The sequence below is a fragment of the Typopeltis vanoorti genome, chromosome 14 (genome assembly GCF_054136105.1).
Source record: "Typopeltis vanoorti isolate ZY-2024b chromosome 14, IOZ_Tvanoo_1.0, whole genome shotgun sequence".
NCBI classification, from domain to species: Eukaryota; Metazoa; Arthropoda; class Arachnida; order Uropygi; family Thelyphonidae; genus Typopeltis; species Typopeltis vanoorti.
Genome location: NC_143562.1, coordinates 4,209,636 through 4,225,447, shown reverse-complemented (window position 1 = coordinate 4,225,447; position 15,812 = coordinate 4,209,636). Strand labels below are relative to the sequence as shown.

General features: G+C 34.2%; 1 protein-coding gene across 1 annotated transcript in view; it reads right to left on the bottom strand.

Moving 5' to 3' along the window:
• The window catches only part of LOC150099128 (folliculin-interacting protein 2-like), a 412,583-nt gene that overhangs the window by 97,727 nt on the left and 299,044 nt on the right, over positions 1 to 15,812 (bottom strand). The window contains exon 13 of the mRNA XM_090404004.1: positions 9,585 to 9,755. Within this exon, the coding sequence (XP_090260130.1) occupies positions 9,585 to 9,755 (171 nt within the window). The remainder of the gene's footprint in view (positions 1 to 9,584; positions 9,756 to 15,812) is intronic.

Genomic DNA, 15,812 nt, shown 5'->3' with positions numbered 1-15,812 from the left:
AATAGGCAGTGACCACTACTTATTAGTATTGGAAGCGATCCATAAAATAAAAGTTGGAAAATGTAGAAAAAGTAGCAAGGGAATAAATGTTAAGATAAAGAACTACAAACTAAAGAAAGAAGAAACAGCCAATGAGTATAAAAGTAAAATAGAAGAGAAGATGAAAGAAGTAGAAAAAGAGATATATAAAGACCAAGATGTAGAAAGCCTATGGTATAAGTTCAAAACACTTCTTTTAGAAACAAGTAAAGAAATTTGTGGAGCATCAATAAATAATAAACAAAAGAAACAAAACACCTTGGTGGAGTGAAGAACTAAAAGAAGAAATTAAAAAGAAAAAGCAATTGTGGAAGAGATATATAACATCAAAGCTGCAGGTTGATAGAGAACTATACAACAACAACCAAAGAAATAAAGCTAAAACCTTAGTGAAAGAAGAGAAAAGAAAATGCTGGGAAGACTTCAGACATACTTTAGAACAAAATTTTAAAGGAAATCAAAAATTCTTCTATAATGTTTTAAGAAGAATGAGGTCAGAGAAAGAATGCCCCATAAAGTTTATCAAAAATAAGGATGGAAAGTTACTCACAAATCCCGAAGATATCATGAAAAGGTGGAAACAGTACTTCCAAGAATTATTGGAAGATGCAGGACAAGGAAAAATAGAACCCTAAGAGCAAGACATGTAAGCAGAAAAGAAGAAGATCAAAGTGAGGAAATTCATGCAAATGATCGTTAGCAGCAATAAATAAAATAAAACTGGGCAAATCAGCAAGGCCATGACCAAATAACACCAGAAATGGTAAAGAATTTAGAAATGAAAGCCATAAAATTTTTTACATCTATTCAATGTCGTATGGAAAAAGAAAATTATTCCCAAAGACTGGGAAGTAGCAATAATAATCCCTATATTTAAGAAAGGAGATAGTGTAAATGTGAAAACCATAGAGGGATTTCGCTTTTAAGCTTTTCCAGGAAAATTGTATGCCCATATTTTAGAAGAGAGGCTTAGGAACCAAATAGAGGAGACACTGGACGAAATGCAATATGGCTTTAGAAAAAATAGAAGCGCACAGGAGCTTATCTTCGGTCTTAGACAAATATGAGAGAAAACAATGGAATATGGAAAAGAACTACATGTATGTTTTATAGATTTTGAAAAGGCCTTTGACCGAGTTCCCAGACACTTAATATGGCAAACATTAAAGAAAAACAAGATACAAGATAACTTAATAACAGCCACACAAAACCTCTATGAAAGTAATAGAAATTATGTAAGAACCTGTAATAAAAGATCAAAAGAATTTTAAAAAAATGTAGGAGTGAGGCAAGGCTGTATCCTCAGCCCTCTTCTTTTTATTATAGTAATGGATGAAATTTTAAAGGCATGCAAAACAAAAATGTTCCACCTAGGATACAGTAAACTGAAAGAAACCCAGGATTTCACACATGGCTTTTGAGGATGATGTAGTGATTCTGGCAAATATAGCTGAAGATTTGCAGTACAACGTCAACATTTGGTATGAAGAAACAAAATATGACCATAAATATAAATAAAACTAAAACAATGATCATATCTAGAAACCAACCAAAACACATAATAAAAATAGAGAACCATCAACTGGAACAAGTTCACTCCTTTAAATACTTGAGATCATATATACAAGAAGATGGTAGACTAGACACAGAAATTAACAACAGGATAACTGGGGGAACAAAGCTATTCTATGCAATGAAAGGCCCACTCCTGGATAAGAAAAAAGTTACCCAGAGCATCAAAATGGCAGTGTACTGTTCAGTGTTTATACCAACATTAACATACAGTTGCCAGTCTTGGTGTTTAACAATGGGAAACACAAATAAACTACAAACAATTGAAATGAAAATCTTAAGAAAGTGGCACAAAAAACAAGACTAGAACAAATAAGAAATCAAAGTATAAGAGACAGCCTTCAAGTTGCACCTCTGAACCAATTCATAACACAATCCCAAATGAGGTGGTTTGGATATCTTAATCGAATGGAAGAAGGAAGAATAGCAAAAACTGTATATGAAAGCCAGAAAATAGGAAAAAGAAACACAGGCAGGCCCAGGAAAGGTTGGCAGTGGAAGCAGTCATGATTTAAGGTGATTTATACTTATATGTGAGAGGTCTTCATATATTGGTAACAGGGGATTGCTATTTATTATTTTGTACTCTTTTACGAGAGCATCTTGTCTGCGAAGGTTCAGTGGTGCAATGTTGCAAGCCAACAAAGGGGAGTGGATTTGATACAGCCTATTATTGTCCTCATTGCTGCATTTATTTGCATGTGGATTTTCTTGATATGAGGACTGTTTAGCTATACTGATGAACAATATTCTGCTGCAGAGTAGACTAAGCCCAACAACAACTTGGAGAGTATTCCTAGATCACCTCCACATGGTGCACCCTGAGTAATGGTAAATGAGCTAGAGCAATTGCCACCAGACCTATCTTAATGATCTCCTGGCTAAAGACACATGAAATCATAAGCCAGGTTATCCAATAAGAACCTACACAGTTTTAGTCTTTTTATTGGTGATTTTCATGCCAAATTTGTTACAGCTGTTAATTTATCATAGAGAATCCTGAAGTGGATGTTTAGGAGTACATCATCTGCATAAAACAAAGAGTTAAGTTTGATATCTCCAATTCTAATATCAGGTTTAATGCCACTTTCTTTCATAATGTGATCCATATAGATGAGGGGAGATAATATGTATCCTTGTGTTATGCCTGATTTTACACCAGACCATCTCTCTCTCTCTCTCTGTATTTCTATCAATTCTAACCATTGACTTAAATATAGACTATTATACAACTTAAATATAGACTATTTATTGCTCTGTAATAATGGCTTCGTTTACCCCATATAAATGAAGTGCTTTGAAAAACTTTTCTCTGGGCAACTTGTTGAATGCCTTTTCTAGATAATCAAAACTTAAGTACAGATCCTTGTCATATTCCTATGATTTTTCAACTATTTGTTGTAAAGTGAAAATTTGATCTGGACAACCTCTATTTTTGGCCTGAACCCAGCTTGTTCCAAGTTTCTCTTCTACAATTTTTCTGAACTTCTTTTCAAGTTTGCTTGAAATAAATCTTACGTGGAACACTTAGTAGAGAAATTTCTCTTTAATTCTCACATTCAGCTTTATCTCTTTTTTACAGATGAGAACTATGAGAACTCGACTCCAATCATCTGAAATTTGACCATCTGAATTATGCAGTACGACCATTTCAAAACTTTTATACCTTCATATTTAAGCATTTCTGGTTGAATATCATCAACACCAGCTGCCTTTCTACATTTCAAGTTTTTAATGGCTTTTTCTACCTCAAGTACTGATATATACTCCTATTTGCATTCCTCTTAAAATTTTTCTACTACTGTTCTGTCACTGCTTGTTTCATTTAACAGTCTTTCAAAGTAATTACTTCAGACATCTAGAATATCCTTAACTTCAGTTTTCATGTCACCTTTACCTTCTTGGACTGATTTTACGATACTCTTTCCTCCATTTCTAAGCTTTTTCAATAGCCACCAGAACATTTTGTCACCTTCCAGATATTTATTTTCTGTATTCTTATTGAAGTCTTACCATGACTTTTGTTTAGTTACTTTTGCACATAGCTTTCTCTTACATTTTTCTCTATATTCTTTTAGGGCATCTGCCAACTTATTTGCTAGGAACTTTTGGCATGCTTTCCTCTTGTCCAGGAGTGGTTCTTTAACATCTTGTGTCCACCATGGTATTATCATTTTTCTATCCTTGCAGACAACTTCACCACATACCTCCCAAGGTGAATTAATCAATGTCTTCTCCAGAGTTTGCCAATGAGACTCCAAGGTTTGGTTCTTGTTTATAAACTGATTCATTTTTTCTTAATGTTTATATAGTTGAGTCTACAGTTTACCTGTAAAAGTTGCTCAACTGTAATTCAATTCTTTTAAAAACTTTCTTACATACTGTTCTTTTCAATGAGATTCATTTTTATACTGCTTAAAACTAAGTGATTCAAATTCTCGGTATACTGTTGTATTATGAACCAGCATAAAGATATCACTATCGACAATGGCAGTCAATGAGGTTTTTCTATTTCTTCTAACAGATAGGCAACATGGCATCTTATCATGATGTCTCTTTCAAACTTTGTCATTCCCTTCTTCCTGGACACAGCTGCAATGACTTGGGAGTGTTAGATCTGAAATAGGCGACTAAAACTAAGTGATTCAAATTCTCGGTATACTGTTGTATTATGAACCAGCATAAAGATATCACTATCGACAATGGCAGTCAATGAGGTTTTTCTTATTTCTTCTAACAGATAGGCAACATGGCATCTTATCATGATGTCTCTTTCAAACTTTGTCATTTCCTTCTTCCTGGACACAGCTGCAATGACTTGGGAGTGTTAGATCTGAAACAGGCGACCTCACTCTAAATGAGGTCACCTTTCCAGAGTCTAACAGAAGATATCCATTAAATGAGCATACTTATCATTTGGCACAATTTAACTAGTCTTAAAAGAAATAACAATTGGCATATTAGAATAAGAACTGTTTGTATTGTAGTAGTAAGTGTGTTTATACTTTAATGTAACTGTAAATCAACAAAAAGGGCTCACATGAGAGCAATTATCAATAAACTTCTACACGTGAAAGAATGCCAATAATTCGGTAAGAAGGGGCAAAGGTCGCCCAATATTACAATAGCAGTGTAAGCGTCCATGGGCACTACCTCTAAGAAAACATCAAGACGCATGCATTCCAGGAATTGGAAAGCCCCGTATGAAGAACGGTGAAGTCACCCAGTTGGGGACGAATCAGAAGGGCGAAAGGAGAGATCAAACTCAGAAAAGTGGCGCTCTTGGGAGCGTATAAAACCTGCAACACAGAATTAACCCCCCCCCCCCCCCCCCGTTTTGTTTGTTCCAGTATTCTCACCGTGTGCTTCGAGTGGTCATCGTGATTCAGTTCTTATCTATAAGAGCTGATCTCCGAGAAAACTCAGTATGGCACCATACTGGGTTTTATGGTGCCATATCGAACACGGCAAATCTTGAATGCAGGCCGTCGGTAAGGAATAGCATTGACATAAATCCTTAGTTAAGAAACTGAGCACCCTATCCAGGGAGAGCACGTGATTCCCACATGGCAACAGAACCAAGGCAGCCAGAACTTCGTAAGAAGGAAGTACAGAGAAAATTCCGAAAGAACCTGAGATAGTGTAGATAAGTACTTTTACATATTCTAGCCTTTTAGAGAATTTGACTAACAGAAATGGAAGAAAGTGTAACTCGAATTTATGATAAGGATAAACATGAAGAATTATTATATGTGTGTAATAAATTTAGTTTAATCCTTTATCCAAGTATGTGCAAACAAAGTTTGCACCTGAAAGTATCATCAGGACTGGGGTAAAGTAGTACAACACCGGGCAACTCCTTGCAAAGGTGGAGCAAGCTACCAACACTCGTATCTCAGTATCTCCCATAATGCAAAACACATCTCCTTGCGGATATGTATAATGTTATGCATTAAGGGAAGGGCCACTACCCAGACTAGTTTCGACCTTTATTGAGGTCTCTTCAGTGGGAGCCAGGCCCAAGTGGAGATACCAAGGCAGAAGCATTAGCAAGGTCATCTCTTCCTATAGGAGCTGCCAAACGGTGTGCCACCTTTTTATTAAATTACTCTGGATTTAGAGAAAGATGCTGAAAGTTTATTTTTCACTTGGTCAGACTATAATAAATTTAGTTTAATCCTTTATCCAAGTGTGTGCAAACAAAGTTTGTGCCTGAAAGTATCTTCAGGACTGGGGTAAAGTGGTACAACACCAGGCAACTCGCTGCTATACCAACTACCAATGTTACAACATCAGTGGAATATTGGAATATCGGCTACACACCACATTTAAACCATAATCAAACAAACAAGCATCATCTCTTCATCTAAGGATAAACTCTCACCTCTATCACATCCAAGAGTATATGAAGTGCCCTGTACATCTGACCTAGCTTACTATTGACAAATAGGAAATCTATTGACATCCACCTAGGACAGTGTTTCTCAAAATGTGGTACGCGGCAAAAGGTCTTCAGGGGGTCCGTGGAAATTTTCGGCTATGCATCATTAACACATGGAATAAAATTTAAGTTTGAGATCGTAAAACGTTCCTATTGTATCACTGAATAAGGTACAGAGACATCTGCAGGCTGCGTAATATGTTTCTCAACAAATAGTGCAATTAGAGACAACTGGGTAAAAACAGAACTAATGAATCGTATGACCCCTCCCACATAAAATGCTGTATAGTAGACAATCAAAACCATATGGTACACCAGCAACATATGGTTTTGTTTGAGTGAACGTGTTAAAACTAAGAAATATATAGTGAATGTGTTTCAGATATTATATAAGGAATTCGGTTGAAGAGAATTAGCATTTCAACTGAACTGTCGGCTTGCTTTTGTCAATTAGTAGCGCGATCTTTTGTTAATACCGCACCAATCATATGGACGTCTTCATAGCTGCTTTATCTCTACTGGCCTACCATTGCTGTCTGTTTCGAGTTCTGCTTTCACTAGCCATTTGTTGAAGGACTGTTCATTAAATATGATAATTTTTTTTTAGCTTTCAAATTCTTAAGTATGGATCACTGGTTAAAGACTGGATTTTTAAAATGTACAAAAGAGAGGAACATAGTAGATACAAGTAGCTGTCAGCAACAAGAAAATTTTGATAATGTATCTGGATCAAGTGAAATTGATAAGTGTGTGTCGTCTGACATCTCTAAAGAACCAACTAGGAAGAAGATGAGAAAACTTTGTAAGTACGATATAAATTACTTGAAATGTGGATTTTCATGGACGGGAAATGAAGAGGAACCTATTCCATTATGTGTAATTTGCGGTGAAACTTTAAAAAATGAAAGCATGAAACCATGTAATTTAAATCACCATTTTGAATCGAAACATAATGAATGCAAGGACAAACTTGTTGAATATTTTCCAAATAAACTAAAAAATTTAAAAGAATCTCAAAAAGTGATGTCGATCGTGTCAGGAGGTGAAAACATGAAGGCTTTAGAAGCTTCATATTGTGTGTCGCTATTAATAGCAAAAAGTGGTGCAGCAAAAACAATTGGTGAAACTTTGGTCAAGCCTGCAGCAAAAATAATAGCGTAAATTATGATCGGAGATAATGCAAAAAGATCTTTTGATAGGATGTCTTTCAAATAGTACTGTTCATCGAAGAATCACTGAAATGGCTGAAAATATAAAACAAACATTGTAATCCAATATACATAAGTCTTTATTGTGCGTTGAAGGTATATGAATCCACCGACATTACAAATTTTGCAAATCTTCTAGTGTTCGTAAGGTACGAAAAAAATCAAAAAATTCATGACGACCTTTTATATTGCCAACCCTTGCCAGAACATACAACAGGAGAAGAAATATTCAACAGCATAAATACCTTTATGCATCAAAACAAGCTTAATTGGAAAAATTGTGTTGGAATAAGCACGGACAGAGCGAAATCCATGGTCGGATCTAAAAAAGGGCTTGTTTCAAGGATTCAAGCCGTTGCACCAAATGCAAAGTCGACACACTGCCGCATACACAGGGAGGCTTTGGCTACACATATGATGTCTACAGACCTAAGAAAAGTTCTTGATGAAGCTGTAAAAATCATAAATTATATTAAAGGCCGTCCTCTAAATGCCAAACTTTTCTCTCAACTTTGCAAAGAAATGGGAAGAAACTATACACAACTTCTTTTCCATACCGATGTTTGTTGGCTTTCTCGTGGAAAAATTCTTACTCGTTTATTTGAACTTCGGAATGAACTACAAGTTTTTCTGGATGAAAAGTTTGAATTAAAAAAGTATTTACATAATTGGAAATGGCTCAGTCAATTAACATACCTGGCAGATATATTTACTGTATTAAATAGTCTTAATTTATCTTTACAAGGCAAGGAAATTTCTATATTTCATGTCCAAGATAAAGTGAATGCCACGTTGGCAAAAATGAAGTTATGGCAAAAGCGGGTTGGTAATGGAGAATTTGGCGCATTTCCATCGCTTCGTGAATTGCTCGCAAGTTCAAATGAACAAATTGATGATGATGTGAAAATTACTATCATGAAGCATTTAAAAAGCTTACAAATGAATCTAGAAAAGTATTTCCCTGAATTGGACATTAATATTGAGTGGATAAGATACCCTTTCAATAAAAACAAATTTATGCCAAAGGGTCTATCATCAATAGAAGAAGAACAACTTTTAGGACTAGTTTCTAATGGTGTCCTAAAAAATAAATACAGTGAGAATACTTTATCATCATTTTGGCTACAAATACAGAATGAATTTCCTGAATTAACAGATAAAGCTCTAAGGTTCATTTTTCTATTTCCAAGTTCATATCTGTGCGAAGTTAGATTTTCGGCCCTTGTAGATATTAAGATGAGGAAGAGGAATCGCATTATAGATGTCGAACCGCATCTGAGATTGAAATTAACAACTATAGAGCCAAATTTTGCTGAAATTTTATCTCACCATAAGCAATTTCACTCCTCTCATTGATGATAAATTATTTCAAGTAAGTAAAACTTTATAGTATCTTTATAAAGTTTGTTCTATTAAAAATAAATCATATTTTTTGTTTACATAAACATATAAATTCAAATAAAATAGATATTTAATTTTTTAATATTTTAAATTAATTTATTAATTGTAATTAATTTATTCATTTTAATTAATTAATTTATTTTTGAATTAATTAATTAGGGGCACTTGGTAATAATGAAAATTTAAGAAGGGGTCTGCAGATATCTGAAGAATATTTGGAATCAGTAGCAGCTTTAAAACATCTCCCAAAGCTCAACAAGTATAGCTGTGTCAATTTACCAAAAGTCTGGGAGACAGTCATTTTAATTAAGAACCAAATTAATATTTGTTAACCTCTCTCTCTCTCTCTCTGTTTCTTTATTTAACAATAACTGGCACCAATTAGGAATTTAATTCTTTGAGTTGTCCATTACAATTTTAAACTGTTCCCACTATTAACTAATTGTTGCTGTTTGCATACTGTGACAAAATGTTTGTGTTCTGAAGATGTCGAGTAAAATATCAATATATATCACCAGAAAATAATAATAAATCAATAATATATCACCAGAAAAATATCAAAAAATAAGTAAATAAATACTATGTATTTAATATTATTTATTTTCTTATTATTGTCTTGCATTGTGAATTAATACTATTATACAAAATACTTAACAGTATGTATATCAATCCTCCAAAATATTACTTGAGGATGTTATAGTTTGCTTTGGCACAGAAAATTCAGATTTAGAGAAAATTTATGAATTCCTCTATTTCATTTTGGATATTAAGATCTCCCTTAAAAAGATTACAGAACAGTTCCTGACCAAGTAATTAATACTGTGTATAAATTTGAATTTTCATAATTGTTTGAACTTTTCAAGCAAAAATTATCCTTTGATTTACTATAAATTATTGCTTAAATAATGATAAAATTTTCTTACTTTTCTTCCTGCATAGTGTCAAATGCGCGTTCCTGTGCTGTTTCACATATATCACTACAACGAATGAAATAACTGAGGACAGTAAGAAAACGATATAAAACATCAGCTTTTTTTCCAGTAATCACAGTTTTTGCTAATTTGAATGGAAAACCAACAGCTCCATAAAGATCCCTATAAACAGTGAGACAGAAAATTTACATTTAGAAATTGAAATAGCTTTAGTTTAAACTGATGTAACTTTAATTACCCTTTGAATCAATATTCCCTAACTTTCAAATTTCAGAATTCAATTAGTTTGATAATGAAGTAAGAAAACTTAGAAAATGAATGTATTCTTAAGGTATTGGAGAGAAAAAATGATTCTTTAAGCATTTTATATTTATTTCTAATAATATTTTTCTCTTAAATTCGTTTTATGACATGCCCTATGAATATGACTGTACACAATATTATATCAACTCCTCAGCATACGATGTTTCAAATTTAATGTTCACTTGTGCTATATGAGACAAGGGATCACTATTTCTGTAATGGGTGTATTCTTTTGAGAAATGATTTAACTGCTGATATAGTGTGATATTGAGAATCACCATAGACACAAAGAATTATAAAATAATCCTATAAAATAATTTGAGGTATATCAGGCCATCTTTAAAATAAGTTATGCATTTTCTTAACCAAAAAATCATAGAATTTTTATTACCAAAGAGTCTCCAAAACTTCCCAAAATATAGTTGATGTTTGTAATTCAAAAACAATCATGTTTGCATTTCCTTTCCTATGGACATTGCACACCAATTCTGTCTCTTGTCCTATGGCAAAACAAGATGATCTCGATGATTTCTCCTCTTTCAATGATCTGATTACTGTTTCTGAAATCTCAAGAAAGTTGGATGCTAATTTCTGGATTTGCCAACTCAACATTGAAGGAATCAACTTTGCTAAAAGTCAATATCTCTCAAAAATCCTTCGAGAAAATGATATAAGCATAGCTGTCATTCAAGAGAGAAACACAGAGATAATGAACAACAATCAATTGAAATCTAAAGGAAAAATTGCAAGTTATGATATACTAGGAGCTACACATTACCATGCTCATGGCTGTGCAACTTACACATGCAATAATATAGAGACTGCTCACTTAATATCAGCACATATTAATCAGAATATACACACTATCATAGCGAAAATTGAAGATCTCACAGTGATAAACATCTATAAGCCTCCCCTGGTAGAATGGCCACCTTAAGTAATTCCCATAATTCCACATCCTACTATTTACATAGGGGATTTTAACAGTTCATCGCACCCTGTGGAATTACAATAATAATGATGGAAATGGTGTAGTATTAACAGATTGGGCTGAGCAAAACAATCTTAGCTTAATATTTGATGGAAAGGAACCTTTAAGGCAGCAGCATGGAAGAGGGAATACAGCCCAGACAACTGCTTTGTTACCCAAAATTTGCAAAATCAGCTGCTAAACACAACAAGACGAGTGCTGGAAGATTTTCCACACAGCCAACATCACCCAGTATTGGTAGAAGTAGGAATACAAATACCAATAATACAGTCCATTCCATGACCAGGATGGAATTTTAGGAAAGCGAATTGGCAGGATTTTTCAGAAGAACTGAATAAAATAGTAAGATGGATACCACCTGTGAGTGAAAACTACAACAGATTCATTAGAGCAGTCATAGCAACAGTGAAGAAGTATATTCCAGGGATTTCCGAAAGGAATACATACCTGGCTGGAATAAAGACTGTGAAGAGCTATACCAAGTCTATTTAAAATCTGCTGATTGTGATATAGCCAACAAATTACTCCAGAAGTTTGATAATGAGCACAGAGTAAAATGGATAAAAAGTACAGAGGACTTACACTTTAAAAAATCAAGTAAAAAAGCATGGAGCCTATTAAAGAAGTTAGGTGGAAGTAACCCAATCACTTGTAAAGATCCTTTGGTGACTCCAGATCAAATAGCCTGTCAAATAACCTCACTATCTAGAGCCCCCTCAAGATCATCAACACACATGGAAGGTTAAAAGATCACTCAGAAACTTATGACAAAAGTGCAGCTGATAGTTCCCAATTTTCAAGAGAATTTACCACAGACGAAATAACTGAGTCCTTAAAGGAGGTTAAAACCTCCTTTAAGGCCTTAGGTTTTGATGATATTCATCCTGAATTCTTGATTAACTGTGGAAAAAATGCTTGTCATTGGTTAACAAGATTTTTTCTCACATTTTAAGGCCAGAAAACCTTCCAACAGCCTTTAAGGGAATCAAAATAATAGCCATATTAAAACCCAACAAGCCTCAAGATCAAGCAGAGAGAGCTATTGTAGAATTGCACTCCTCATATGCTGTTTATAAGCTCCTCAAAAGACTTCCCCCTCTTAACAGAATTGGGCCAAAAATATCTGAAGTTATCCCTGTTGAGCAAGCAGGCTTTAGGGCTCAATGTAGTTGTTCAGACCAAGTCCAAACCTTACTACCCATATTGAGGTAGGCTTTGAGAGAAGTTTAAAAACTTCTGTTGTGTTTGTTGACCTTACTGCCACATACATCACAGTATGCTATACAAGCTGATCCAATTCATACCATACCAATCCATCATACAACTAATTGGTAATATGCTTTCTGACAGGTTCTTTCATGTGGTACTGGGAAACAAAATGCGCAAACTAAGAAAGCAGAACAACAGGCTCCCGAAGGGCTCAGTATTAGCACCAATCTTATTCAATTTATATACATCTGATCTACCGACAATTAGGTCAAGAAAATTTGCTTATATTGATATAGCCCTCTCCACCGAACACAAGAACATCGAAGTAACTGAAGATATTCTCACAAATGCTCTTTGAACTATTGTGGAATAATTTCATAAATGGAGGCTAACACCAAACCTCAATAAGACCGAGGCTAGATCTTTTCACCTAAACACCAAATTGACAAAGAGGAAACTTTAGGTCAGCTTTAACAACACAAAGCTGCGGCACCAAGATTTCCTTAACCATCCAGGTGTTACCTTGGATAGAACACTATCTTTCAAAAGACATCTGGAGAATGTCTCTTTAAAGATCAGAACCCATAATAACATCATGACAAAACTGTGTGGTTCTATATGGATTCTTCTGCTACTACACTGCGACGCTCCACGTTGGGCCTAGTCTACTCTGCAGCAGAATACTGTTCACCAGAATGGCTAAACAGTCCTCATATAAAGAAAATAGACATGCAAATAAATGCAGTGATGAGAACAATAACAGGGTGTCAAATTGATTTCAATCCTATAAACGAAGCATTTACAGTAGAAGTCAGAAAGAAATTAAAACATTTGGAGAAGACAGGAAGAGAATTAGAATAACTATGGGAAGAAACAAAACATAGTCATAAAAGCAGAAAAGAAGACGCTAAATAAAGCAACAAGAAAGAAAGTTGTAAATGGTTGTCAGAAGAAGCTATTCCAATAGCAGAGGAAAGATGAAAAATGAAAGGGTTAGACAACTGATGTGAGTGCAGATTTCCAAAGACAGGCTAGGAAAGATAAGGAAAAACAGGAAATTGAAGAAAGCAATATTATGGGTAGAACCAGAGATCAGTTTAGAAAATAAATGATGTTACAGGAAAGTTTATCCCTAGTTTACGAGTTGTAAAAATTAATTTGGGAAAATGTCCAATGGAAGAAGAAGCAGTGACAAAAAAGATGGAAAGAGTATGTAGAGGATTTGTACAAGAAAGTTAATAATATTATTGAAGGAGAATTTGAAAGGAGAAAATTTGTTGAGGAACCGATGATATCAGCAATGGAACAGCTGTCAAAGCTCCATCAGCTCCAGGAGCTGGAAAAGCTCCTGGAGCTGATGGAGTGTTAGTGGAATTATTGAGAGCAGCTGGGGATGAAGTAGTGAATATATTGACTGAAATTTGTCAACAGGTATAGAAAAAAATATACTGGTTTAGAGATTGGAAAATATCAGTATTCATTCCAATACCAAAAAAAAAGAAAAAAAAATCAAATCCCAGAGATTGTGAGAATTATAGAACCATTGCTTTTATTTCACATGCAAGTAAAGTTTGCTGAAAGTGATCCAACTAAGGTTGGAGCCATATGTGAATAGAGAAATGCCACAAGAATAGGCAGGCTTTAGGATAAGTACAGGAACTAGACACCAAATAGTAAACATGAGGTGGATTATGCAAAGCACAAGAGAATTTCAGAAGGAACTATTCATCTGTTTTATTGATTATAAGAAAGCTTTTGATTGCATCGATCACAACAGACTGCGGATTGTAATGAGTTCAATGGGAATATCTGAATATCTAATTCAATTGATAAGAGAGCTGTATGACAACCAAGAAGCTTTGTTAAAAACAGTCTTTGGAGAAACAAACAGTGTTCGAGTGGAAAACGAGTGTGGCAGGGTTGTATACAGTCGCCCTATCTTTTAATATTTATAGTGAATATGTAATGAGAATGGCTAACTTAGACAAAGATCCAGCTGGAATTAAGAATGGTGGAAGGAAAATAAATAATTTAAGATTTACAGATGATACAACCCTCATAATAGAGAGCAAGGAAGATCTGGAGCTGTTGATTCTATTGGTTAAGAGGGAGAGTAACAAAGTTGGGCTTAATTTAAACATCAGCAAAACAAAAGCGATGGCTTCTGACAATTTAAACGAATTTATAATAGAAGGAGATGAAATAAAAATCCTTGAAAGTTATGATTTACTGGGGTCCAGAATCAGAAATGATGGTAAATGTGAAGATGAAATTAAAAAAAAGGATACTCATGGGAAAAAAACCAATGTTAAAACCTGACAAAAATTATGAACGATATGAGAAAAATGAGGTCTTAAATAATAATAATAAGATTTTAGAGAGTATAAAGACAGAATACTTCTTGGAGGCAATGATTACTAAACAGAAGTTGATGTACTCTTGATATATTATGTGAGCTGATGAAGCATTGGAAAAGACAGTTATGTTGGGGAAGATTGAAGGAATGAGAAGAAGAAAAAGACCAAAAAATGTTGGATGGACACCATAAAAGAACTTGCAATTGCTGAAAGAAAGGACAACAGACCGAGTGGGATGGAATGCGTTTGTGCACAAGATCACCAATAGTCAAAAATGACTCTATGACACATAACAACAGCAATATTCCAACATAGTATTACCTTTGTTGAAAATTTTTTTTTCACTTGGCTAGTTATAAATTAAAGATGCCAAGAAATTATTCTTGGTTTCATCCTTTATCGAAGTGGAAGCAAACAAAATTTGCTTGTGAAGTAACTTCACAACTGAGCTCCTTGTATAGAGGCTAATAACTTCACCTTAATTGCCTTAGTACTCCATAATATTAAATAATATATATTATATTATATATTATATCATCATCATCATCATCATCATCAAATTCCTGATATATACCCTCAAGGGATGTACAGGATATGATAGTACTACATGGAAAATTTACATCATTACTAACTTCCAATCTACAATTTTCCTTGAAATCAGTCGTCAAGATTCCAACATTATCAGATCTTATATTTCTATCTTCTAAGGCAATTTTTATGGCACCAATCCACCTATATCTTGGTCTTCCTCTGGGTCTTTTTTCTGAAAACTTGGCAGAGAACACTTGTTTTGCTAATCTTTCCTCTCCCATTCTGTTTAAGTGACCATACCACCTGAGATTAGCTCTGCTAACGCATTCCTGGATGCTGACAATGTCAAGTTATTTTCTAATATCCTCGTTTTTAATATTGCCATTGATTCCATCTGTTCAGGACTCTCATATCAGCAGTCTCTAGTGGTCAAGTCTTTTATTTTTGACCCAACTCTCAGATCTGCAAGTTAAAATTGGTTTGAACATTGTATTGTATACAACTAATTTAGTGTTTTGACTAATTTCTCACTTATTCCACATAAATTTATTCAGTTGACTTCCTACCATACCAGTTTTGTTGATACTCTTGTCTATTTCCATATTTAATTTTTTATCTTCATTAAAAATCATGCCTAAGTAGCTGAAATGTTTTACTTGTTCTATACGTTCTCCATTCACAATACTGATATTTTCAATGCTTCTGCCTATTTTCATTATCTTTGTCTTGGTGCTGCTGACACCTTCATACCATATATATTACAACAGTTATTCAATTTAGTCAAGGAATCTTGCAGACTTGTAGCAGATTTATTTACAAGTATAACAT